Source organism: Xyrauchen texanus, chromosome 3 (assembly GCF_025860055.1).
Source record: "Xyrauchen texanus isolate HMW12.3.18 chromosome 3, RBS_HiC_50CHRs, whole genome shotgun sequence".
In the NCBI taxonomy this organism is placed as follows: domain Eukaryota; kingdom Metazoa; phylum Chordata; class Actinopteri; order Cypriniformes; family Catostomidae; genus Xyrauchen; species Xyrauchen texanus.
Window position 1 is genome coordinate 57,925,070 of NC_068278.1, and position 25,782 is coordinate 57,950,851.

At 40.0% G+C, this 25,782-nt stretch overlaps 2 protein-coding genes and 1 long non-coding RNA gene across 3 annotated transcripts; 2 read left to right on the top strand and 1 right to left on the bottom strand.

The window, feature by feature from the left end:
• The first annotated feature begins 5,963 nt into the window (after nucleotides 1–5,963).
• Nucleotides 5,964–7,732, top strand: LOC127631994 (cystatin-A1-like). The gene is made up of 3 exons (XM_052110443.1): nucleotides 5,964–6,073; nucleotides 6,493–6,597; nucleotides 7,370–7,732. Exons 1-3 carry the CDS (start codon nucleotides 5,999–6,001, stop codon nucleotides 7,493–7,495), a joined length of 306 nt encoding a protein of 101 aa, XP_051966403.1. The 5' UTR covers nucleotides 5,964–5,998; the 3' UTR covers nucleotides 7,496–7,732.
• Nucleotides 7,733–13,250: 5,518 nt separating this feature from the next.
• Nucleotides 13,251–14,594, top strand: LOC127625091 (uncharacterized). Its single transcript, XM_052100161.1, has 5 exons — nucleotides 13,251–13,422; nucleotides 13,501–13,545; nucleotides 13,805–13,869; nucleotides 13,960–14,043; nucleotides 14,138–14,594. The coding sequence occupies exons 1-5, from the start codon at nucleotides 13,414–13,416 to the stop codon at nucleotides 14,592–14,594; spliced, it is 660 nt and encodes a 219-aa protein (XP_051956121.1). The 5' UTR covers nucleotides 13,251–13,413.
• A 6,837-nt stretch (nucleotides 14,595–21,431) lies between these two features.
• On the bottom strand, nucleotides 21,432–24,751 carry LOC127632012 (uncharacterized). The gene is made up of 3 exons (XR_007969040.1): nucleotides 24,447–24,751; nucleotides 23,690–23,888; nucleotides 21,432–21,729 (listed from the first exon to the last, which is right to left on the bottom strand). It is a non-coding gene; the product is annotated as an uncharacterized LOC127632012 (long non-coding RNA).
• Nucleotides 24,752–25,782: the final 1,031 nt, after the last annotated feature.

A 25,782-nucleotide genomic window follows, 5' to 3' on the forward strand; every position in this document is an offset into this window, starting at 1 on the left:
TCTTTTCTTTTACCCCAATATTGATTATTAAAGCAACATAAAGTTGATTCTGGACTTTCTTAATGTCAAACTAATTTCTTGAAGTGAACGTTCTGTCCCTCACACTTTTGAAGTGTTTGTTACACCACAGATTGTGTTGATGGGAAAAGTTCAGCCTCTCTTGTGGTTGAGGAATGAAATGACTGAATGTGATCTTTTTTATGAACTATTACAAGAATAGTTTTAATCACTTAAATTTGAAACATTTTGTGTTACTGGAATGATAGAGAATATTCTGCATTGTAAACCAGGTGAATGAGCTTTTAGTTTTTGCTGGTGCAAATTTTCCAATTGTGACATGACTTTTGAAAATGCAGTCAATAATTCCATACATCACTGGAAACGGGTTGAAACTTGACATATCTCACAAACAACTAATTGCAACACTTGGTAAACTGGATTTTTTGTTTTATGGAGTGACACAAGAAGACACTTTCTTTACACTGTAAAAAATACTTACATATCTGTCAGGTCACTTGGATTGCTTTAATTAAATCGAACATTTAACATGTAACAAACACGTCTAGATAAAGACTGTTACTGGGGATGCAAATTTTGGCATCTTTTAACCAACTAACCACTGCCAGTTATTAACAGGTTAACCAGATTAAATTGGAATCAAACAGGCATGACGAGGTCTATACTGGCTGAATCAAAACAGCCTCACATAACAGATGTGCATATTTATCAATAATTATTACATCATTTACATTTATGCATTTGGAAGATGCTTTTATCCAAAGCGACTTACAGTGCACTTATTACAGGGACAGTCCCTCCGGAGCAACCTGGAGTTAAGTGCCTTGCTCAAGGACACGTTGGTGGTGGCTGTGGGGATGGAACCAGCAACCTTCTGATTACCAGTTATGTGCTTTAGCCCACTACACCACCACCACTCCACCATCACAATCCACATCAACATTTGAATGAACAACAGTATAATTCCTAATCATATTTCATAACAAATTTTGAAACTATCACTTAAAAAGTATGTGAAGGCTTTGGAATTTCCTGCATTTATGTATCATTTTAAAATCTGGTTTGATCATCATCTAAGTTACAATAATGGAAAAAACACACATCTAATTTAATTTATAATACACAAATTATTGTATTGTTCTCGTGCATACTGAATACATCATTCTAACATTCACAGTATAGGTTGGAAAATTATGTGAACCCCTAAGTTAGTGATGTCAACTAAAGTTAGAGTCTGGATTTTACAAACCTGGCATCCAATTAATGAAACTAGATTGGAGGTGTGGGTTAGAGCTACTTTGACTTATAAAAAGCACTCAAACATTTTGAGTTTGGTGTTCACAAGAAGCATCTGCTGACATGGACCATGCCTCGCAAAAAAGTTATCTTAGAAGATCTGCGATCAAGAGTTGTTACTTTGTGTAAAGCTGGAAAGGGTTACAAAGTTGTCTTGAAGAGCTTTGATATTCATCTGTCCACAGTTAGACAAACTGTCTATAAATGGAGATGATTTAGTACTATAGGTACTCTCTCTAGAAGTGGCCGTTAGATATTCATCTGTCCACAGTTAGACAAACTGTCTATAAATGGAGATGATTTAGTACTATGGGTACTCTCACTAGAAGTGGCCGTTAGATATTCATCTGTCCACAGTTAGACAAACTGTCTATAAATGGAGATGATTTAGTACTATAGGTACTCTCACTAGAAGTGGCCGTTAGATATTCATGTGTCCACAGTTAGATAAACTGTCTATAAATGGAGATGATTTAGTACTATGGGTACTCTCACTAGAAGTGGCCGTCCAGCCAATATGGCTCAAAGGAGACACCGCAGAATGTTCAATGAGGTAAAAGAAACCTAAAGTGACAGCTAAAGACTTGAAGGAATCATTGGAACTGGTTAACATCTCTGTTCATGAGTGTACTATACTAAACACATTAAACAGGTATGGTGTTCATGGCAGGACACCTAACAGGGAATGTTCCAACAACTTTGGCTAACATTATTTAAAGGTTTGGAACAAATGTTCTAAATAAAACATTAATGGAACATCCTAATTACATTATTACTCTTAAATAACGTTCCACTAACGTTAAGGAAACTGAATATTTTCATTTTCCCACAACCACAGTGTAAAGTTTGGAAAATATTTTAAGAACATAAATATGTTCGCTGTGAGGACACCATGAAGGAAGCAGCTGCTTTCCAACAAAAACATTGCTGCACACCTGAAGTTCACCTTGACACTCCACAAGAATACTGGGAAAATGTTTTGTGGACTGATGAAATTAAGCACCCTAAAAAACACAGTGACCCTCTGAAGAACTTTTGAATAATAACATACAAACATCAACAGACACTGTGTCTTATCTTGTAACAACATTGTAACAATAAAGATGCTACAGTGGCTTGTTACAATAATAAACTCAACATCCTGAAACCTTAGTGCCTGTGTAAATGTGTTTTACTGTAAACAACAAATTACATCATCGTAATAAAAATGTATTGTGCTGATGTATTTGAAAATGGACATATATCATGATTAAAAAAGAAAAGGAAATACAATTCTACCTATTTCAACACACTGGGCTCTTGCACTTTTATTAAACTTTTTTACCTGCAGTGTTTAAAGGAAATATTTAATATTTAGTTTTTTAAGTGTTTCAACTTCTTTTTATTTTATAATTTTTACTTTTAACCCTCAAAGGGGCTCCATTAGGTACTATAATTATCCCTTTGAGGTATATAGAAGTGCATTCATTGATTTTTTTATCAATGTTATCAATTGCTAAACTATAAAAAAAAAAATAAAGAAATGAATAGTATTTTTGAAAACATGTTTAAAATGATTTTGAGATGAAGACTCAAATCATATATAAAAAAAAAGCTGCTTTATTCTGCATACGCACATTCATGAAGGACACACGGCAATATGTATGGCATAAAAAGGGCACCACATACCAACATGAAAACATCATCCCAACGGTGAAGTACAAATCGTGAGCATCATGATTTGGGGCTGCTTTGTTGCTTCGGTGCCTGGACCGCTTGTCATCATCGAGGGAAAAATAAATTCCCAAGTTTATTAAGATATCCTACAGGATAATATCAGGGTTGTTGTGCGCCAGCTGAAGATCAGTAGATGTTGGGTGATGCAGCAGGACAATGACCCGAAACATCGAAGTAAATCCTTTACAGAATGACTTCAACAGAAGAACATCCAACTTTTTGGAGTGTCCCAGTCAGAGCCCAGACATTAACCCAACAGAGATGCTGTGGAATGACCTCAAGAGACCCGTTCATACCAGACATCCTAACAATATGTCTGAGCTGAAGCAGTTCTGTAAGGAAGAATGATCCAAAATTCCTTCTGAATGTTGTGCAGGTCTAATCCGCAGCTACCGGAAACGCTTGGTTGAGGTTATTGTTGCCAAAGGAGGATCAACCAGTTATTAAATAACTTTTCCACAGCACTGTGAATGTTTAGTGGGATGTGTTCAATAAAGACATGAAATTTTATAATTGTTTGTGTGTTGTTAGCTTAAGCACATTGTGTTTGTCTATACTTGTGACTTTGATAAAGTTGAGATCACATTTTATGACCAATTAATGCAGAAAACCAGCTAATTCCAAAGGGTTCACATACTTATTCTTGCCACTGTATTGTGCTGCTTGGCAATCCTAATCATTTTTGTTTAGAAATATCAACATATCTACATGGGCAGGGGTCATTATGGTATGCAGCCAGATGAACACGCTCCGAAGGCACTGATGTCCCGCATTGCATCGCATCCCATCTCCTGTGCAACGTAAGTGAAATGCAGGGCTGTAAACTTATGCTCATATGTTTGTGTTTATTGTTGTGGATCCTAAGTTTAGCTACTTTTAAAATGTAAAGTCCTATTTTACTATTTGCATCATAACGTGTTGTCAGTGCAGGCTTATTTGTTGAGTCATTGTTGTTGATGTGCCTCAGACTGCAAGGGGCCTCGAAAGAATCCGGGTGTGTCTCATCTTGCTCCATACCTCCCTATGTCCCGAAGCAGTATATTGTAAACACAAATTTGGCACTGGTAAGTGTGCTGATCCACTGAACATTGGGAAACTTATGAGTCAATCACTTGCGAAATGATAACAAGGTCACTTGTTCAAATGCAGCTATAAAATACACTTGCATTTTTGTGGTAGATAATAAAATGTTATTATGAAAGATAAACGTCAAAAGAAGAAATAAAAATACAAAAATAGTGTTTTTTACACTTCCAAAAACTATTTATCGTTTCCCTTTTATGCACATTATGAATTAAATAAAATGGTACAAACAACATTTGTTTTCAAGGAAAATTAAGGTTTATAATTTTGCACTTGCACTTGTCTTCTAACCACTTGAGACACTTCACAAGACATGAGGCTGTTTCCGATAAGGTAATGTAGTAAGCAACGATGTTCCCTTGTTTTTATGGTGCATTCTGAGCGAACAATACATTGAACGTTTTTGCGATTGGGACAGTCCTAGAAATGTCATCGCATCATGGTGGCATCACAATTGTTGCTTAAAACTAAATGTGCTGACCCTTTTAGAGCCGAAAAAAAGAATAGTGCAATCAACCCTTTAAGCTGGCAGGCCCGCGAGAAAAAAATATTTAAAAAATATTAATAACGACAGTCTTGACCAACACATAATAGGTATCTTTTTAAAGCTTAGAAGCTGTACTTTATGATGCATGTAGGTATTATGATCCAAACTGAAAAAGTGCTTTGAAATTTGTGGACAATTCAGAAGTGTTCTGTTTTGATAGTTTATTAATATTATTGCAATCAGTAAAAACATCAAACTGTTCAAATAGCCATGTGTCATATGTCGTTGGAAAGCTCTTAAAAAGTAGAATACATCCAGATAATTTTTTCTTTATGCAGACAAAAGTTTTGCTAGTAATATCAGTGACATAAATGAGAATACTTCCCAGTTAGGATATATCTTTGATATACAGTACATGTTACATGTAAACAGGTGTTGCTAATATGCCAAGTTTTCGCCTATAACACGAAAAATTAACAGAACATAAAATATCATAATGCGCATCAGGTGATTATCTTTAAAACGAGCCATATTCAATGTAATTGGATGCATAGATAATTAAATATTCAACACAAAGCACAATGTGTACACATCACATGTGCTAACAGGCTAAAAACATGTCACATGACTTTATCGAAAAATATTTAGTACTTTGTCCAGTGTTATGGAACGCTAAACCAATTATATTAGGATTTATGTAGTAGCAACCAGAGGTGGAAGTCCTCCAAATATGGGCAGAGAGGATTGTTCATCGACTCAATGATGCCTCAAATGACACAGAATGTAACTGAATTATATCTTGCTACTTATGCCTGCAAGCTTGGAGAGAGAGCATAATTCGTTATTGTTGTATTTGCATGTGCAATTAGTTCTTATGTACAATTATTATGTTTTATTTCTTTGGAGATGTTTTTGGACACTAGGATCAGTTATTTTTGTAATGCTATATTGTGATTCCTTTTTTGCATTAACACAAATGTTACTCTGTTACAGCTGGCATGATTGGGAACAAAACAAAAGCAGTTTTTCGGAGCTACCTGAGACTTATAATGTCAAATAAGAGCTCAAAACTTGGCTGAAGTTGATTGTGATTTTTCTGCAGTTTTATCATTTATAATCTATATCATTAAAACATTTGAAAAGTTGTCTCGGTTTTTTTGTTGAGTTATAAGACTTTAATTTTGGGTATGCCACTGAAAAAGAAAATCTTTTAAAACACCTTCAGAGCTTAAAGGGTGAAAACTCTCACCATGTAAATAGTTCATTTTTACCTTTTGTTGTAACAACTTGGTATATTCCAGTGACAGCTGCGGTCATGTGTTTTTGGCAACATATATAGGGCAGTAATGTCATTGTGAGAGTCAGTCTGATTGATGACACATTTTATTTCATCTAATCATGGATATACAGATGCCTGGAGGATGGAGCAAGGTGGAGCCCGCCACACCAGAGGTGAAGAAAATCACCCAAGAGGTAGGAGATTTATTTATTAAATGATTCTGTATTTGGCAGACGCTTTTATACAAAGACATTTTTAATACGTATTCCCTAAATCCCTGAGAAACGAAACCATGATGAGTTGAAACTCTCTAGATTTACCACTTATTGTAGATGAAATGTATTCAAATGTATTTACATAAATAGCTGAATAATCTTTCTACTGAATAATCAATAGCTTCTCATGGAGTTGAAAAACATTGAAACTGAACAAATCAAATAGTTTGTAAATACTAATCACCTCCTTTGAAATGTTGATATCAGCTGATTTTAACGAAATGAAACTCAAACTCAATCTGTTTGTGTTAATATTTTCAAAACATTCCTACTAGTATGATAACTACTACTAATAATAAAATATAGACTAATATAAAATGTGATATCTGTTTATTCAGGTGAAGGAACAAGTTGTAGCACTCTCACATGGAGCCAACTTTAAGGTTTTCAATGCGGTAAGCTTCTCTTCTCAGACTGTGGCAGGAACAAACTATATAATCAAGGTAAGTTAGTGGTTCTGAGTGTTTGTTTGTTTGTTTGTTTGTTTGTTTGTTTTTGAAAGCTTTTGATATGTAGTAGATATAACAGATAGTTGGGCATAATTTGTATTTTTTTCTCACATTAAGATTTTATGTTAACATGTATATTTTTGTACAAGGGAATATGTTTATTTTCAGATGCAAAAAGTTTTTCACCACATTTAATTTCACTAGTTCATTTTAACTATCATGATTCTGTGGTGTGACCGATTACATTTTAAAAGTACAAATATTCCATGTATAGTCCCTCAATTAATATAAAGTTTTAAAAGCATCATGCATAATTATTATTATTATATATAATTATATTATATAATAATGAGCAAAATGTTGTTTAAAACAGTTTTAGATATAGAGTACAGAGGATATGTCTCCCAAACATATTTCATGACATCTACGTATTTACTTGTGCATAAGGTGTATTGTTGTTCATCATCTCTCTCTCTCTCTCTCTCTCTCTCTCTCTCTCTCTCTCTCTCTCTCTCTATATATATATATATATATATATATATCCCTCTCTCTCTTATATATATATATATATATATATATATATATATATATATCTCACACACTCTCTCTCTCTCTCTCATTATATATATATATATATATCTCACACACTCTCTCTCTCTCTCTCTCTCTCTCTCTCTATACATATATATATGTCCCACTCTCTCTCCCTCTCTCTCTCTCTCTCACATACTCTCTCTCTCCCTCTCTCTCTCTCTCTTTCTCTCAGGTGAATGTTGGAGGAGATGTATGCGTTCATGTGATGGTATTTAAAGCTATTTCTTCCCAAGAGAAGCTGAAGGTGCAGAGAATCCAGCACCCTAAAAAACGCAGTGACCCTCTGAAGAACTTTTGAATAATAACATACAAACATCAACAGACACTGTGTCTTATCTTGTAACAACATTGTAACAATAAAGATGCTACAGTGGCTTGTTACAATAATAAACTCAACATCCTGAAACCTTAGTGCCTGTGTAAATGTGTTTTACTGTAAACAACAAATTACATCATCGTAATAAAAATGTATTGTGCTGATGTATTTGAAAATGGACATATATCATGATTAAAAAAGAAAAGGAAATACAATTCTACCTATTTCAACACACTTTTATTAAACTTTTTTCACCTGCAATGTTTAAAGGAAATATTTAATATTTAGTTTTTTAAGTGTTTCAACTTCTAAGACAGTTACTTTTTTATTTGATAAGGTTTACTTTTAACCCTCAAAGGGGCTCCATTAGGTACTATAATTATCCCTTTGAGGTATATAGAAGAGCATTCATTGATTTTTTCTATTTTTATTGCTAAACTATAAAAAATAAAGAAATGAATAGTATTTTTGAAAACATGTTTAAAATGATGTGCACTCATTTGAGATGAAGACTCAAATCATATGAAAAAAAAGCTGCTTTATTCTGCATATGCACATTCATGAGTGCCGCCATGTTGAGATCACATGACCAGCCGAATGTTGCTCGCTTTATCTCTATAATCCACTGTAACTGTACACTCTAAAAGAATTCTGTAAAATAATGGTAAATGCAAAGCAGCACATGGTGCCACACGGTTATCATAAACTGAAATAACCTGTTTAAACTGTAATTTTAAATAGCGTGTGAAATATAAAATGAAATAGTATGTTTGACTGTTCATTTAAAAAAACATTAATTAAAAAACATGTTTTGACTGTAAAAAGAAATAACATTGGTAGAGCATTCATAAACATGTTTTTATTAGTTAAATACATTTAGTTCACTGCCATTTATATTATTAAATGATATAAACTTAAAGTGCTGATTTTTTTAATGTAAAGGTCTGCAAAAAATGGTCCTACTCCCTGAAAGATATGAATGAAATAAGTGTTGTGAGATACCCAATGGGGGAGGAGTTTCTACAAACATGGTGACTGGGGCAGAGGGACCTCTACCCAAGGAAGACACAATTTACCAACAGTGAAACGTTTTAGCAGAAGATATACATCGGGGTTACCTACAGGGAACCAGCACATGTGGAGCCCCTACCCCAGTACAGGGCTTAGTTAGCACATGTACTGAGCTGGCTGCAAGTTTCTCCACAAACTCGTCTGCCACAGGGCTAGGAGGAAGTCATCCAGGGAATATATTTTGTGAACACTACTGGGAGTCAACAACGCAGTCTTCAGCTCAGTGGAGGTGAAAGTTGCTATGCACAAGTGATACACCCGGCCAACTGTCCTAGACTTACCTTTGCATTGTAGAACCATGCAAAGGTGTTGGGTGTGGCAAATGTCTGTTAGAGAGGCACCACTGGTCAGGGCCCAGGAGGCCGCCACACTCCTGGTAGAATGGGCTCGCAGGAGGGCCCCTCCTTCCGATGGATGAACATTCATAAAGCCGCGGGTCCAGACGGCATTCCAGGCCACATCATCAGAGCGTTCGCAAACCAACTGGCTGGTGTTTTTACGGACATTTTCAACCTGTCCCTCTCCCTGTCTGTAGTCCCCACAAGCTTCAAAACATCTACCATTGTGCCGGTACAAAAGCAATCAAAATCACTTGTTTAAATGACTGGCGTCCTGTTGCTCTGACCCCAATCATCAGCAAATGCTTTGAGAGGCTAATCAGAGATCACATCGAGGAGGGTCCAGCTGCGGCTTGGGTGTTCCCCTAATGACACAAGAAAGCCCATCGGGCGTTCCTGATAGCGTTTCATCGTCCAATCACGAAGAGTTTCGCAAGGCACACTGGGTATGATGTCATTTCCCTTTCTGTATTGGCAATTTTACCTCGTGGTAATTTTCCCAGGAGAAGTAGTAGTCAAGCGGTCATTCGATGAGAGATTATGTCAGTAAGTAGGCTATTGTTTATTTCTACAACTTAATCTTATATGGTATCCGAATCCGATATTAATAATCGCGGCAAGCATGGTTCGGTAGCCGCTAATGTCATGCTATCTCGTCTTAGCCATAGCTAATTGTAATATCTTGAGGGTTCGAATAAGGCACTGAAACCGGTGGTTGGAATTACTCAATAGCTTTTACTGGAAACTGCCAGAGAACAGCCGCATACACACACACACACACAGCTCCGCAGCTCACGCAACGTATACGAATGTTTGTAGCTAGAAGCTAGAGTTTGCAGCGAAGACTAAGTTAACATTAGCACAGTAACGTTACATTGTTAAGTTGGATGTTAACGTGTTAGCTAGATACTAAGAGGCATGAAGTACTGGATATTAAGGGTGACCCTAAGGAGGAAATTTTTCAAGCCAACAACTCGATCCTCACAAGGTCTGACTTTTGGACTCTGGGCCTAGAACGAGATGTTGAAGCAACGGTAAATCTGAACCAAGTGTTTAACTGTATTTCCTATGGTGTGAGCTTATTAATTGTCTTACTAATTAATCATTGTTTTTTTTAGATTGCAAATTGTTGTTTCAACATTATCGTCAAGGCTGCAAATGCACATGTAAGCTACATTTATTACATTTAACATAATCTGTGTATTCATGTTTCCTGACTGTATACTTTTGTTGCCTACACAAAGTGTTATGCATCTGTTTTGAAATAAAGGGCATTGCAACCGTGGCTGTGGATGTGGTGGTCACCTGGCTTCCTCCATATGAGGCTTCTCCAATTGCTAAAATGATTGTGAGTAGTAATGTAACAGAACTTGTACCTCAGCTTTAACCTCATGTTCAAGTTCCTCTTTGAACTCTTTTTATTTTCCTCAGTGTGACTTTGCATCCAAAGACGTGGTGCTTCTCCCTGCCTGGCAGTCTGGGCACTGGACAATGTGTGTGAGTAAACCCACTTTGACTTGGCTTTTTTTCTATGTGAAATACTGTGCTGTTATTATTGAATCCTCATTCATGCTTTGTTGGTACATTTCATGCGGTACTCATACGGAGGCCCGGTCGCGCAGGCACTCTCTCTCTCTGCGGAGCCAGGCGAAAGTATACCGTCTCAAAACTAAGCGCTGTCTTGCTCTCTCTTCCCCGCACATATTAATCAAAATAAATCTACACGATGGTAAGGTCGGAAGACTAAAGTTTCATGTGGAGCATTCAGAGATGTTTTTTTTTTTCTGAATTACCCGCTGGGTGTGAATTGTGCTGAAATACGTTGCCTTATTTTCTCTGAAAAGCGTTCCGCACATTCAGCTGACATAAACCACACTTTAAATAAACGGAAAAAAAAACTATCCAGTGATAAAATGTTTTGTGATGACACAAATCTTGTGGGATGTCCTTACCGCCGGGATAATCACACAAATCACGTCCGGCGATAATGACACGTCCAATTCGCGAACTAATGACTCCCGTGAACCGATTTGTTTTAATGAATGGTTAAAACAACTGATCTTTCCAACACTGAACTCACGAGACGTCTGAATCGGTGTATAACTAATCAGTAACCCTTTACAATAAGGTTTCATTTATTACATAAATTACATAAAGTACAGTTTTCTTACTCAAGTGTAAGCTTTAAAAAAAATAAAACCACTTGGGGTTTTTTTCCCGAAAAAGCATATGACTACTTTTTTCCACACAGTGCTATCAGGAATCGATAAGAGAATCGTTAAAGGGTAACTAAACCCTAAACCAACTTTTTTTAGTTAATGATCTGTAAGCATGGGGCTTTATTAGTACTGGTCATTGATTCAAGTAATTTTTTTGACATTTGTGTAAAGTGTTTTAATTCTACAATATATGGTGTAAAAACGTCTGAGTGCTGCCCTCTTCAGGTTGAACGGTGGCTACTGCAGTTGAATTTTCCTATTGGCTGTTGCGGTACTTCGTGACGTAAGCGGTGACAGCTGACGTAAGCAGGTTCCAGCTCACCACGGCAGATTCATGTACATGTCGTCTTGCGACCGTGTGAGGAATAATAATAACATAGAGTCTGACAGCAGCTGTCAATTAATCCGTCACTACGAGTCTAAGGTGCGTTCCCTCTATCCCCGCCGGGGTCTGCCCACTTTTCCTGCATTTTCAAATATTTCTAGTGGGTGGAGTCAGACTCTGAGCAGGTGTTTAGTTACCCTTTAAAGAATCGGATCGATAAGCAGAATCGTCAGTGGCATTGACATTGATAAAATCTTATCAATTCCCATCCCTACTCACAACTCACCCTTGCTCAAGTTCAAAGGCACAAATTACCAACGACTTCAACTCGTGCAACCAAAATAACCCACTCTGTTGTTTATTTCATTTGTAAAGACATGCGCCCGCTCAGTGTGGTTAAAAACGAAGGTTTCCGTTATATGGTGCAAATGCAAACAATGGAAATTTGCTCACTAAGAACCTGTGAAACACAATCCCAAACTGGCAGTTTGATTTTCTGTGTACTGAATTGTTTACTTAAAGTAAACTTATTTGACTTTTATGCACATCATTTCTTTTTTTAAATATTGCTTTTTCTAAAACGATAGTCCTACGTTAAAAAAAATCCCAATATATCGCCTTATGCACAGTATCGAAATATATTGCAATATATTGTATCGTGATACGTATCATATCGCCAGATTCTTGCCAATACACAGCCCTACTATTTACTATAACTGTAATTTTGTTTGAAGTAAGATTTGGGTTTTTAACCAACCCTTATCTTGCCATTCCATGAAATAAAACTCTTAACAGGTTCTCAAACCAAGACTGAGGATTATGCAATATTTTGATTCAAGACACCCCAGTGGCTTTGGAGATGGCCGCTACCTAGAAATCTTCAGGTTTTTCATCGAAAGCTGACTACTGGTTCCCTATGTTCATATCTAACTCTGGGTCTTACAGCAGTAACTATTTTTCTATTCAAAGCAATTTCCATGTTTACACCCTTAAAGTGGTTATTCATTGGTTCACTAGAAACCTCATCTGCATCTTTACTTTAGAATTTGTTTATTTAGACCTCCCAAATACTGCTTTGAGAACCCAAGAACTTAAGAGACTGTATGATCATGTTTTATGTTTTTTGGAAGTATGGTAGTTCTGTTTTGGACTATACTTCCTTTTTGTTTCGTTCTGCATTTATTGTTCCTGTTCATATGTTCCAAGTCCCTACTAGGAATTGCTGCTACTCCCAGGTCACTTTTTAGCATGGGAAGGTGTAGTTCCATTTTTAAACTATGCTCTTAGGGCTCAAGGTGGGTATCAAGTCATGGTAGAGATTCAGCAATTCCTAAACGGGGTTCAATGTTACATTTGAAAGACATGAATTGCAACTAACACGTCTTCCAAACCTTTTCAGTAACCTGGCACATGCTGTGTCCAATGGAAATTTTACTTGGCTGACGAGGTAAAATGTGTGGCTGTAGCAGGATTCATTGCATTTAGTAGAGTAGCGTACATAGGCAGGCCTCTTGATTTTTTTTTTTATTGATTTCTTTTACATTTACATTTATGCATTTGGCAGACGCTTTTATCCAAAGCGACTTACAGAGGTCAATTACAAGGACAATCCCCCTGGAGCAACCTGGAGTTAAGTGCCTTGCTCAAGGACACAATGGTGGTGGCTGTGGGGCTCGAACCAGCATCCTTCTGATTACCAGATTACCAGTTATGTGCTTAGACCACTACACCACTCCACTCCTTTTAAATTATGATTTGATAAAGTGACGCAGATGGACCCTAGTTGCTGCTAAATGGTGTCACACTTTTTGTATGATTAAAGCTACAAAATGAGTGTAGATATCAGTAGGCATCATATAATAAGAATCATTGATAATAAATCACACACCCCTTTTACCATCACAGGGCGCATCTCCCCAGCATCAGAGCAACAGCTGTGGGGTGTTTATGCTGATGGTGAGATGCAATATTTTCAGAAGTGATAACTGATTACTAGTTTGCAGAACAACTAACACATTTGTATGTTCATTTCAGTATGCAATGTATTCTACCCTCCAAAAGCCATATGATTTCATTGTGGTGAGTTCGTTCAAATCTCAATCAGATTTATAGTGTGAAATATAAGGCTTTTAATAATTTAGTCCAATCTGGAGTCTACAGTTAACATGCACCAATAGGCCATACACTTAACTTTGTCTGCAGGTACTGTACTCACTGGAGGAGATGGCTACATCTGTAAAAATGTACACTGCCATAGTTCCCATCAATGAGTAAACAGTACTGTAACATGGATTTGTATCAGGCTATGAAGACATTTAAAGCATAACTTTACTTTCAGGTGGACATGCTCTCTATCAGGAGGTGGTGGTGTGGGCAACTGCTGGAGACCTTTACGCTTGAAAGGTGTTACATACTGCGTCCATATTTTGCTATTTAATTATATTTGGTGCTCATGCAGATGGAAGCCTATACTGATCTCATTTCTTTCTCTAGCCCTGCAAGATTAGCTGACACACCCATCTCACCCTCTCGATCTCCCCATATCAGCCACCCCTTCCAATCTCCAAGCAGTGAAAGGTATTATATACTGTGTTCATATATTGCTATTTCCTTTTATTTGGTGCTCATTAAGATGGTAGCCAATATACTGATCTCTCATTTCTTTCTCTAGCCCTGCAGGACTAGCTGACACACCCATCTCACCCTCTCCATCTCCCCATATCAGCCACCCCTTCCAATCCCTAAGCTGTCCATCAGGCACACCCATTTCAACAGAGGACAGTCCATTACTACCACCTGTAGTCCTTCAGCGTATTATTGAAGAGACGCTGAGTTTAGACATGGCTATGCTTGGCGTGTTCAACAGAGTTTCTAAAACTTTCCAGGAACTCGTAAAGCCATTCCACCCCTCCGTTTATATTAATGAGAGTTTGGCAGGGGACATCAAACTTAAAGACAGTCTGATGCATATAACTGTTCGAAAAATGTATAAGACTGCAGGTCGTGGCAGTGGCCTTGCACTACGCCTCAAAGGCTTTTCCAAAAGAAGAAATTGGCCGAGCACACGCCTGGTACTGAGGCACATGGCTTATGGCAGGTATCTGATTGAAGATGTCTGCCTACCATAGTGTTGTTCTCTGAGTCCGTGTGGTTAGAACAAGGTCGTCAACACTTTTATTACTCCTTTCTTTTGTTTTATTTGTGACATGTTTTATTGTGTAATCCCTTTCATTTTTGCATGCCAGTAAATCTGTTTTATACTTTACGTACTACAATGTTCAAAAGTAAATTGTTCAAGAGAAATTACTGTATTTTGTGTCTTTTTTGAAAACATCTAAAGTGCCTGTGGGAAGAGTAAGTGAATCCTTGAGCCTTCATAAAGTGCGTCTGGTAACTGGACTGGAACTGCACAATGTCCCAAGTGTTATTTTAATCTATTCATTAGCCTCTTAAATTCAGACATATTCTTAGACAACTGTATTGGTTTCGGACTGGATCTCAAAGGGTTCCTTTATTTGAAGCAACTAACTTGTATCTAGGGGAGGGCCATAGAGAGAGCTGTGTCTTCAACTCGTAGAAGATAATGAACATGTACTGCACAACCACAACATTCTCATATTTAGCTACTATGGAGCCTCCCTAAAATGATTGTGTTGTAATAACAGTAAATTAAACCTAATCAAGCCGCTCAAAAGCTGGTTTAGTCATCTAGTTAGATGCTAGCTGACGTCTGCCTATGCTTAAAGTTAGGACTGAGATATAAACTTGTCCTACAGGTAAATGTAATTTTATTAAGATGTAATTGGACTAACGTTCTGTAGATGGCTTAGCTTGCTAACGTTAGTTTTATGCTAACCGCAACATTACAGACTACTGATCTTATTTTGAAACTTCTGTTTGAGAAAAACTAACTAGCGAATGTTGTTATATTATCCCAAATAACTGGAGAATGTTGTTATATTAACCCGGATGTTGACAGTTTGCAGTTCAGCAGAAGAGGCGAAGAAGAAGAAGGGCGTTTCAGTCTGCGAAAACGGGAACCCACACCAGCACGAGAACACCCATTTGTGGCCGCAGTTGGATGTTATTGATCACATCTGCTCTGTCCTGCCCACCTCTTTGGACTCATTGCAGTTTGCCTACTGCAACAACCGCTCCACTGATGATGCCATTGCATCTACAATACACACTGCTCTCTCCCATCTGGAAAAAAGGAGCACGTATGTGAGAATGCTGTTTGTAGACTACAGCTCAGCATTCAACACCATAGTGCCCTTGATGTGAAACTCCGGGCTCTGGGCTTAAACAGCTCGCTGTGCAGCTGGATCCTGGACTTCCTGTCAGGCAGACGTAAGGTGGTTAGAATGGGCAGCAACATCTGCTCATCACTGACCCTCAACACTGGAGCCTCGCAGGGCTGTGTTCACAGCCCACTCCTGTATTACCTGTACACACATGACTGTGAGGCAACACATAGCTCCAATGCCATCATTAAGTTTGCTGACGATACGACGGTGGTAGGTCTGATCACTGACAATGATGAAACAGTCTACAGAGAGGAGGTGCACACTCTGACACACTGGTGTCAGGAGCACAACCTCTCCCTCAACGTCAGTAAAACCAAGGAGGTTGTAGTGGACTTCAGGAAGATTGACAGAGAACACAGCCCATTCACCATTAATGGAGCACCGGTGGAGAGAGTCAGCAGCTTCAAGTTCCTCAGTGTCCATATTACTGAGGAACTCACAAGGTCTGTCCATACTCAGGCCGTTGTGAAGAAGGCTCACCAGCACCTCTTCTTCCTGAGACGGCTGAGGAAGTTTGGAATGAATGGTTCTACACCAGTACTGTAGAAAGCATCCTGACTGGCTGTATCACCGCCTGGTACGGCAATAGCACTGCCCACAACCGCAAAGCCCTGCAAAGGGTGGTGCGAACTGCCAGACACATCATTGGAGGTGAGCTTCCCTCCCTCCAGGACATCTATAACAGGCGGTGTGTGAAAAAAGCTCGGAGGATCATCAGAGACTCCAGCCACCCGAGTCATGGGCTGCTCTCACTGCTACCATCAGGCAGGCGGTATCGCAGCATCAGGACCTGTACCAGAAGACTACATGACAGCTTCTTCCCCAAGCAATCAGACTTTTGAACACTTGATCTCTCATGATCAATAATCAGCACTGCACTTTATTAATCTTATATCTCACACTGGACCAAGTCTGGGTGGGCCAGTAGGGTGCTGCTAGGATGACCTGCTACTGCTCCTCATACTCCCTGACCTTGCACAGGGTCTGTACAAGTAGGCTCACTGGGGTAAATGCATAATTGCGTAGTACAGGGGGCCAGCTGTGTGTCAGCGCGTCTATACCGAGGGGGTGCCTCGGTCGTGGTGTACCAAAGCGGGCAGTGGGAGGATTCTGGGAAAATGAACAGATCTACCTGTGCCTGCCCAAATCGACTCCAAATCATCTGGACCACCAGAGTGGTGGTGCCTCCACTCTCCCCTGTGGGTAACCTATCATGGCAGTGTGTCTGCTGCGGTGTTGAGGTCGCCCGGGATGTGAGTGGCTCACAGAAACTTGAGGTGCTGTTGACTCCAGAGGAGGAGATTGTGGGCGAGTTGTGACATACAACGAGAGCTTAAGCCATCTTGACAGTCGATATACACTCACCTAAAGGATTATTAGGAACACCACACTAATACTGTGTTTGACCCCCTTTCGCCTTCAGAACTGCCTTAATTCTACGTGGCATTGATTCAACAAGGTGCTGAAAGCATTCTTTAGAAATGTTGGCCCATATTGATAGGATAGCATCTTGCAGTTGATGGAGATTTGTGGGATGCACATCCAGGGCACGAAGCTCCCGTTCCACCACATCCCAAAGATGCTCTATTGGGTTGAGATCTGGTGAATGTGGGGGCCATTTTAGTACAGTGAACTCATTGTCATGTTCAAGAAACCAATTTGAAATGATTCGAGCTTTGTGACATGGTGCATTATCCTGCTGGAAGTAGCCATCAGAGGATGGGTACATGGTGGCCATAAAGGGATGGACATGGTCAGAAACAATGCTCAGGTAGGCCGTGGCATTTAAACGATGCCCAATTGGCACTAAGGGGCCTAAAGTGTGCCAAGAAAACATCCCCACACCATTACACCACCACCACCAGCCTGCACAGTGGTAACAAGGCATGATGGATCCATGTTCTCATTCTGTTTACACCAAATTCTGACTCTACCATCTGAATGTCTCAACAGAAATCGAGACTCATCAGACCAGGCAACATTTTTCCAGTCTTCAACTGTCCAATTTTGGTGAGCTCTTGCAAACTGTAGCCTCTTTTTCCTATTTGTAGTGGAGATGAGTGGTACCCGGTGGGGTCTTCTGCTGTTGTAGCCCATCCGCCTCAAGGTTGTGCGTGTTGTGGCTTCACAAATGCTTTGCTGCATACCTCGGTTGTAACGAGTGGTTATTTCAGGCAAAGTTGCTCTTCTATCAGCTTGAATCAGTCGGCCCATTCTCCTCTGACCTCTAGCATCAACAAGGCATTTTCAGCCCACAGGACTGCCGCATACTGGATGTTTTTCCTTTTCACACCATTCTTTGTAAACCCTAGAAATGGTTGTGCGTGAAAATCCCAGTAACTGAGCAGATTGTGAAATACTCAGACCGGCCCGTCTGGCACCAACAACCATGCCACGCTCAAAATGGCTTAAATCACCTTTCTTTCCCATTCTGACATTCAGTTTGGAGTTCAGGAGATTGTCTTGACCAGGACCACACCCCTAAATGCATTGAAGCAACTGCCATGTTATTGGTTGATTAGATAATTGCATTAATGAGAAATTGAACAGGTGTTCCTAATAATCCTTTAGGTGAGTGTATGTCACTGTTGCCGTGTTGTCTGTCTGAACCAACATGTGCTTGCCCTGGATCATGGCTGGAAACTCCACAGGGCGAGCAATATTGTCAATAACTCAAGGCAGTTGATGTGCCAAAGTGGCCACAGGCCCGTCCAGGAGCCGGCATCTGCGTGCCCATTGCATATAGCGCCCCAGCCCATTTTGGAGGCATCCTCCATAACCACGACATGCCTGGAGACCTACTCTAGGGGAACACCTACCAGTAGAAATGTGAGGTCAGTCAAAGGGCTGAAAAGTCGGCAACAGACCGGCGTGATGGCTTCGCGATGTGTCCCGTGGCACCATAGCCATCTCGGGACTCCCGAGCCGTGTGGCCACCATTGAGGACGACACATGACCCAAGAGTGCCCGTTCGTGAGGTGTGCCATCATCAAGACTGAGTCCAACTCCAAGCCAGCCAACTCTCAAAATAGTCTTGATGCCAGACACTCACTAGAATGCATTTTTTGCGTTGGCATCTTGAACGGGAGTCTGTGAAAGGCCCAGTTCAGTACTCAAAGGTTACAATGAAGTAGGATCTTTAAAACCCTTTCTTCATCTCGGTCGAAGGGGCAGACTCTATCACAACCTTCCGTAGGAGGGTTACGCATGCAAGGTATCAGCATTTATCTGCCTTTATCGAGGTGAAGTGGATGCGCGTTGAACCTGGGCGGACGCCTGGCAAACTGAATCAAGTAGCCGAGTAGTATCCTCCATCACGATGGGTCCATGATCCGTGTCCATGCTCCGGGCAAGGGGGACCAAGGGGACAATCTCGACGGACGTACCGGCGGGTGAGGCCTCACGGCGGAGCAGAGCCAGAGGCGCCACATTGAAGGGGCTTGGGCCCTGTGGCCGTGCTGAGTCGAGGAACATCGAAGCACATATCTGCCTCCTGATACCCACCAGCGGATCAGTTGGAGAGGGGGTCGAGGTAAATTTTCCCTGCAGTCTGTCAAAACTGTCCGGGTGTGGGCGTGTTTATACATCAGCTGGGCACGCAGGGATGGGGGGGCTCATCACCTTTGCCTGCCCCGAACAAGAGGTTGATCTCACCCTGAGACGAGCCGGCGCACTCATCCGGAAGTCTGATCGGGGCAGATGAGCCTGCTGGGGAATGGGAGGTTCGTGGGGATTTACCTGGCTGAGGTGGTCCCATTGAGATCCTCAAATTGCCCCAGTGCTAGCCGCGCTGGCCTCAAACTCGTAGGTAGAAGGACTGAGGTGGGGAGCTGCTGGGGTGGCTTGCTTTCTTACGATTTTTTTGTAAACATTTTTTTACATATTTTACTGTAAAATTACATGTATTGTCTTCTTAAAGCAATTATAATTTTTACTGTATATGTTAAGGTAATTACCTGTTAACCAATTAATGCTCTACTGTATTTTTATACAGCTATAGAAATCCCGACACAAACTGATCAAATAAACTTACATTTAAAATTTCTAAAGTTCTCCCAAGGTTATTTTTCTCCATTAACCAACATCTCATGGAGTTTTGTGTTCCTTGCTACAGTCGCCTTCAGCTTGCTCACAGGTGTTATAAATACAATTATTATTTAATTACTTATTTTGAAACACAATTCACAATCGTATTTTATCAAACTACACAATGATCACTCTAAAACATTATAGATATTACAGTTTTATGTTCTGTAAATCTGCTTTGAAACAATGTTTGTTGTGAAATAAAAATGACTTGAATACAGTACATTTATTTTTCTTGCTTTCATTTTAATGAAGTAAACTGAATGAGCAGAAAAAATACATTTTAGTTTGGAGTTTACTAAACGCCAGATACATTTTGAGAATCAAAATTATTTTGAATAAAGACTTGAATTTGGGTCTGTTGTTCACACAAACCGATCGAAAGAAACAAAACATCACTTCACAGAGCAGAATGTGTACCGAAAACAACAGATTAAACATTACACACTGCAAAATAATGGGTGAAAATGTTTACATGTTTCAGATAGCAAATATGTTATGTATATGTTAAAATTCACTAATCAATCTCTAAGGAATTTACTCAAAATCAGTAAATTCCATGTGTCCTCTTTGCTTCTAACCCAATATTGATTATTAAAGCAACATAAAGTTGATTCTGGACTTTATTAATGTCAAATTAATGTCTTGAAGTGAACAATCTGTCCCTCTCACTTTTGAAGTGTTTGTTACACCACTGATTGTGTTGATGGGAAAGGTTCAGCCTTTATCTCTTGTGGTTGAGGAATGAAATGACTGAATGTGATATTTTTATACAAGAATAGTTTTAATCACTTAAAGCTGAATTGTTTTTGGAAAGTTTTTGTTGGAGCAAATTTCCAGTTGTGACATGACTTGAAAATTCAGTCAATAATTCCATACATCACTGAAAACGTGTTGAAACTTGACATACCTCACAAACAAAGGCTAATTGTGTGCAGGGTAAACCAGAGGTTTTTTTGTTTTTTGTAATGACACAACAGACACTTTGATAAGTAAAATGATTAAAATACTTACAAATCTGTCAGGTCACTGTGATTGCTTTAATTGCTTTAATTACATTTCTGTTAACTAGATAAAAACTGATACTAGGGATGCAAATTTTGGCAAATTATTTTAACTGACAAACTAACAGCATTAATCAGTTAACTGATAAGCCATGAATTAAACAAATTATCAAACAGGCAAGACGAGGTCTATACTGGTTTAATCAAAACTGGTTCACATGACAGATGTGCATATTTATCAATAATTATTACATCAACATTTGAATGAGCAACAGAATACTTCCTTCTTATAAACTCTTTATAAACCCTTTTTCAGGACACTGTATTTTAAAGATAATTTAGTAAAAATCCAAATAAGTTTACAAATCTTTATTTTAAAGGGTTTAAACACAGAGGGGTTACCAGGATATCATGTTTGGGGGGGCATTTGGCTTGTTTGGGGGCAACATAAACAACTGAAAAAATCGGCATAAAATTAAGCTATACTACACACAATCTGTTTTAGTGCATATCTTTTCTAAGCCAGGAACCCAGAGATAGGCACAGGGCCCCTATTAGACTATAGGGCTTAAACTGGATTTTTGTTGTGTCAGACCTCACTCATCTGCTAGCGATGGAAAAATATGCACAAAACAATCCACTTTTAAATTGTAATTTATCATCAGATGCAGAGGCGTTTCCAGCATTGAAGGACATCCGGGGCTTAGCCCAGACAATTTTATTTTCACACTAGCAACCACTTCCCTGTAGTCCAAAGCTGGTGAGAGGGTATTCTTTGAGTTTTGCTCTGGCTGGGCCTGTTTCTACAGTTCCTAAATCTTCCACTCTAGTACTATCCTCAACATCCTCTCTCCTCCCTGAATCATCTGTGATGCAAAAGAACAGATACAGCACATAACTTATTGCAAATCAGCTTCAAACAACTAATTCATCAAGTGCTACATATGTCAAATTGTGGACCAATACCATTGAAGAAAATGTATTGGGAAGAGCAGATCAGTGGGATTGCCCTTAGATCTATCATGATTCTTGAATTTTCATGTACATTAACATAAAGTCATCACAAAAGAGTTATATTATAGTGAGTAAAGTGAAGTAAAAAAATATTGAATATAAATAATTTATATTTTTTGACATAAATAGTCAAAATGATGTATAAGATCCTAAGTTAAAGCAATACATGAATGACTTTAGTCTAAGTTCATTGACACACCATGGCATCGAACTGTATATAATTCTCATCATCTCTATGAGAATAATTCATCTGTCAAAATCCTTTCATTAGGATCATTGAGATAAACAATGTTTCACTTTTAACTTTCTCTAAAGTAAAGTGACTTATTAATTGTTACCAGTTTCCATGCCTGATTCTGGCACAGCTGCTGCTGCTGCTCCTCAGTCTGTTGCTCATCTTTGCTACACTCTACAAATCCATTTAATCAAGTCAAAGTGTATATTTACTACAAACTAATATCACAAAACAAGTCACACATACATTTTATGTTAATGCTTATTGGTTATCCTTAGCGAAAACAACACCTGATTAACAAGAAAACTACACCCCAAACAGGGCTCAAACCTCAGTCTCCAGCATGAGAGGCGACTGCGTTAACTCGGAGCTACCAAGCTGCTTAAATTTGAACAAGCAGGTTAGAGGCTACAACTCTTGAGGTTTAGCCTACTGTGGGTGAAAGCCAGCTAGATGATGAACTTAAGACTTTAAGGACAAAAACAAATGTGAATTCTTACCCACTGACTTCTTTCGGAAAAATCCCCAAAGCCTCATTTGCTTAATTTTTGCTGTCTTTCCTGCTAATTGCCGATAACTCGCCACTAAGTAACGTTAGTTGATGTCAACGACTGTGCAAGCTCCTCCTCTACCTGCTGCATATTCAACAGAGAGGAAGAAACGGAGTCGCCCATAGGCTACCGACAGCAAAGGAACTTATTCTATAGGCTAGATTATGCCTATGTCTATTTTTACAGGCTGTATGCAGTATGTGCAAAGCCAAAGCACAATGAAATAAGGCAACTTATGATTTCGGGGGTTTACATAGGCTACTGTCCGGTTTCATATTTGTCAGTCAACTATTCAAAATACATTCGGGGCTACACATTCAGCCCCGGCAAAATCGGCTGCCGCCGCCTCTGATCAGATGGACAGATTATTTCTCAAATTCTCTGGGGAGGCAGAGCATATCCCAGGGGAGGCACTGCCTCCCCCTAGACACGCCCCTGTTTAAACAATGTTTTCCAAGCTTGTTCAATGAATCATCAACAATTAATGAATACGCACCTGTGGAACGGTCGTTAAGACACTAACAGCTTTCAGATGGTAGACAATTAAGGTCACAGTTATAAAAACTTAGTACACTAAAGTACCTTTCTACTGACTCTGAAAAACACCAGAAGAAAAATGCCCTGGATCCCTGCTCGTCTGCGTGAACGTGTCTTAGGCATGCTGCATGGAGGCATGAGGACTGCAGATGTGGCCAGGGCAATAAACTGCAAATTTCCATCTTGTGAGATGCTTAAGACAGCGCTACAGGGAGACAGGAAGGACAGCTGATCATCCTTGCAGTGGAAGACCACGTGTAACAAGACCTGCACAGGATCGGTACATCCGAATATCACACCTGCGGGACAGGTACAGGATGGCAACAACAACTGCCCAAGTTACACCAGGAACACGCAATCACTCCATCAGTGCTCAGACTGTCCGCAACTAGGCTGAGAGAGGCTGGACTGAGGGCTTGTAAGCCTGTTGTAATGCAGGTCTTTACCAGACATCACCGGCAACAATGCCACCTATGGGCACAAACCCACCTTCACTGGACCAGACAGGACTGGTGTGTCACAGCATCATCAGACTGAGCTTGTTGTCATTGTAGGCAATCTCAACGCTGTGAGTTACAGGGAAGACATCCTCCTCCATCATGTGGTACCCTTCCTGCAGGCTCATCCTGATATGACCTCCCAGCATGACAATGCCAACAACCATACTGCTCCTTCTGTGCATAATTTCCTGCAAGACAGGAATGGCACGGATCTCAATCCCATTGAGCATGTCTGGGTAATATTTAAAACAAATATTTGGATTAAATAGTATTTGTCATTATTTTCTTTACTAAAAATGTAAATATTTGGGGACAATAATGACAAATACTATTTAATTTATGCAGTAGTCATGCAGAGTTATTACAATAATCAGGGCTCTACAGTGCAAGTGCTTGTTGCTGCTTTATAATGAGACCATTACATTTTACATTTAATCATTTAGCAGATACTTTTATCCAAAGCCGACATACAAATGAGACACATAGCAAGCAATTGGTCATACAAAATTTAACAACATCTGCAGTGTAAGACTGCCATGTTCTCACAGTGGCTGGAGTAGCAAAGATGCTAGCACAGAAGAAAGTGACAGATAAGGATTTTTCTTTTCATTAAGTGCAGGTTAAGTGCAATTAGTGTGTGTGTTGGTTAAATACTTGTGGAACAGAGCAGCTGGAGACGCCCTCCGCCATCACTATAACGAGATACAGGTGTTAAAGATCATTGTGAACCAGGTGGCGAGCCTTACCACTCTCGCTCACCCGCTGACTCAGGCCAGGGCAACATCCACCTTGAATTTAAAGGGCTGAAGAGCCAGAAACCAACGGGTGATCTGCGCGTTAGTATCCTTAATGCGGTGGAGCCACTGCAGTGGAGCGTGATCGGAACAGAGGGTGAATGCCCACCCCAGCAGGTAGTAGTGGAGGGTCAGAACAGCTCACTTAATCGCAAAACACTCCTTCTCGATGGTACAATATTTTGTCTCCCTGAAGGAGAGCTTGAAACTAATAAATAGCACTGGCCATTCCTCCCCTCCCACCTCCTGCGAGAGCACTGCGCCAGCCCCTGTCAGATGCATCAGTCTGCAAAATAAAGGGGAGAGAAATCAGGTGCATGTAAAAGTGGCCCCCTACACAGTGCGGATTTTACATTAAAGAAGCCCTGTTGACAGGACTCTATCCACTGGACTGGATCGGGAGCCCCCTTTTTAGTAAGGTCAGTCAGCGAGCTGGTGACATCAGAGTAACCAGGCACAAACCTTCCAGCCAGTAGCCAGCCAGCCCCAAGAACTGCCTTACCCCCTTTTTGGTCTTGGGCCCCGGGCAGGCTGCGATCACCGTGGTTTTGTCGACCTGTGGACGCACCTGCCCGTGCCCCAAGTGGAACCCCAGATACCCAACTTCCACCCACAAAATTGCGCACTTCTTCAGGTTGGCCCTGAGTCCCGCCTGTCTCAGCGCTCTCAGGACAGCCCTCAGATGTTGCATATGCCGCTGCCAATCATTGCTGTAAATTATGATATCATCTAGGTATGCAGTGGCATATGCCGTGTGTGGTCTGAGGACCTTGTCCATAAAGCCCTGAAATGTGGCCGGGGCTCCAAACAAACCGAACGGAATAGTCACAAATTGGTGTAATCCAAACGGTGTGGAAAAAGCCATCTTTTCCCGGGATACTGGAGTTAAAGGGATCCTCCAATAACCCTTTGAGAAGTCCAGTGTCGAGTAAAATTGAGCCGTGCCCAACCGAATTGATCAAGTAACTCGTCAATTCGCGGTATTGGATAGGCATCAAATTTGGACACCACGTTCACCTTTCAGTAGTCAACACAGAACCAGACCGAGCCGTCTCTCTTCGGTACCAGAACTACAAGGCTGACCCAATCACTGTGCAATTCTTGTATTATGCCCATTTCCAGCATTGCCTCTAATTCTTTCTGAACAATCTTTTTCTTGTGTTCAGGAAGACAATAGGGGTGACTACGAACCACCACCCCCAGGGTGGTCTCGATATGGTGCTCTATGAGGTTTGTGCGGCTGGGTAGGGGTGAAAACACATCTGCAAATTCTGCTTGCAACCTGCCA

Excerpts from the sequence above, each read along its gene's own strand:
- LOC127625091 (XM_052100161.1), top strand. Across the intron at positions 13,546-13,804 it reads AGCCATATGATTTCATTGTG|GTGGACATGCTCTCTATCAG; the intron begins GTGAGTTCGTTC and ends CTTTACTTTCAG. Across the intron at positions 14,044-14,137 it reads CAATCTCCAAGCAGTGAAAG|CCCTGCAGGACTAGCTGACA; the intron begins GTATTATATACT and ends TTCTTTCTCTAG.
- LOC127631994 (XM_052110443.1), top strand. The coding sequence starts at position 5,999 with ATGGATATACAGATGCCTGGAGGATGGAGCAAGGTGGAGCCCGCCACA. Across the intron at positions 6,074-6,492 it reads TGAAGAAAATCACCCAAGAG|GTGAAGGAACAAGTTGTAGC; the intron begins GTAGGAGATTTA and ends CTGTTTATTCAG. Across the intron at positions 6,598-7,369 it reads GAACAAACTATATAATCAAG|GTGAATGTTGGAGGAGATGT; the intron begins GTAAGTTAGTGG and ends TCTTTCTCTCAG.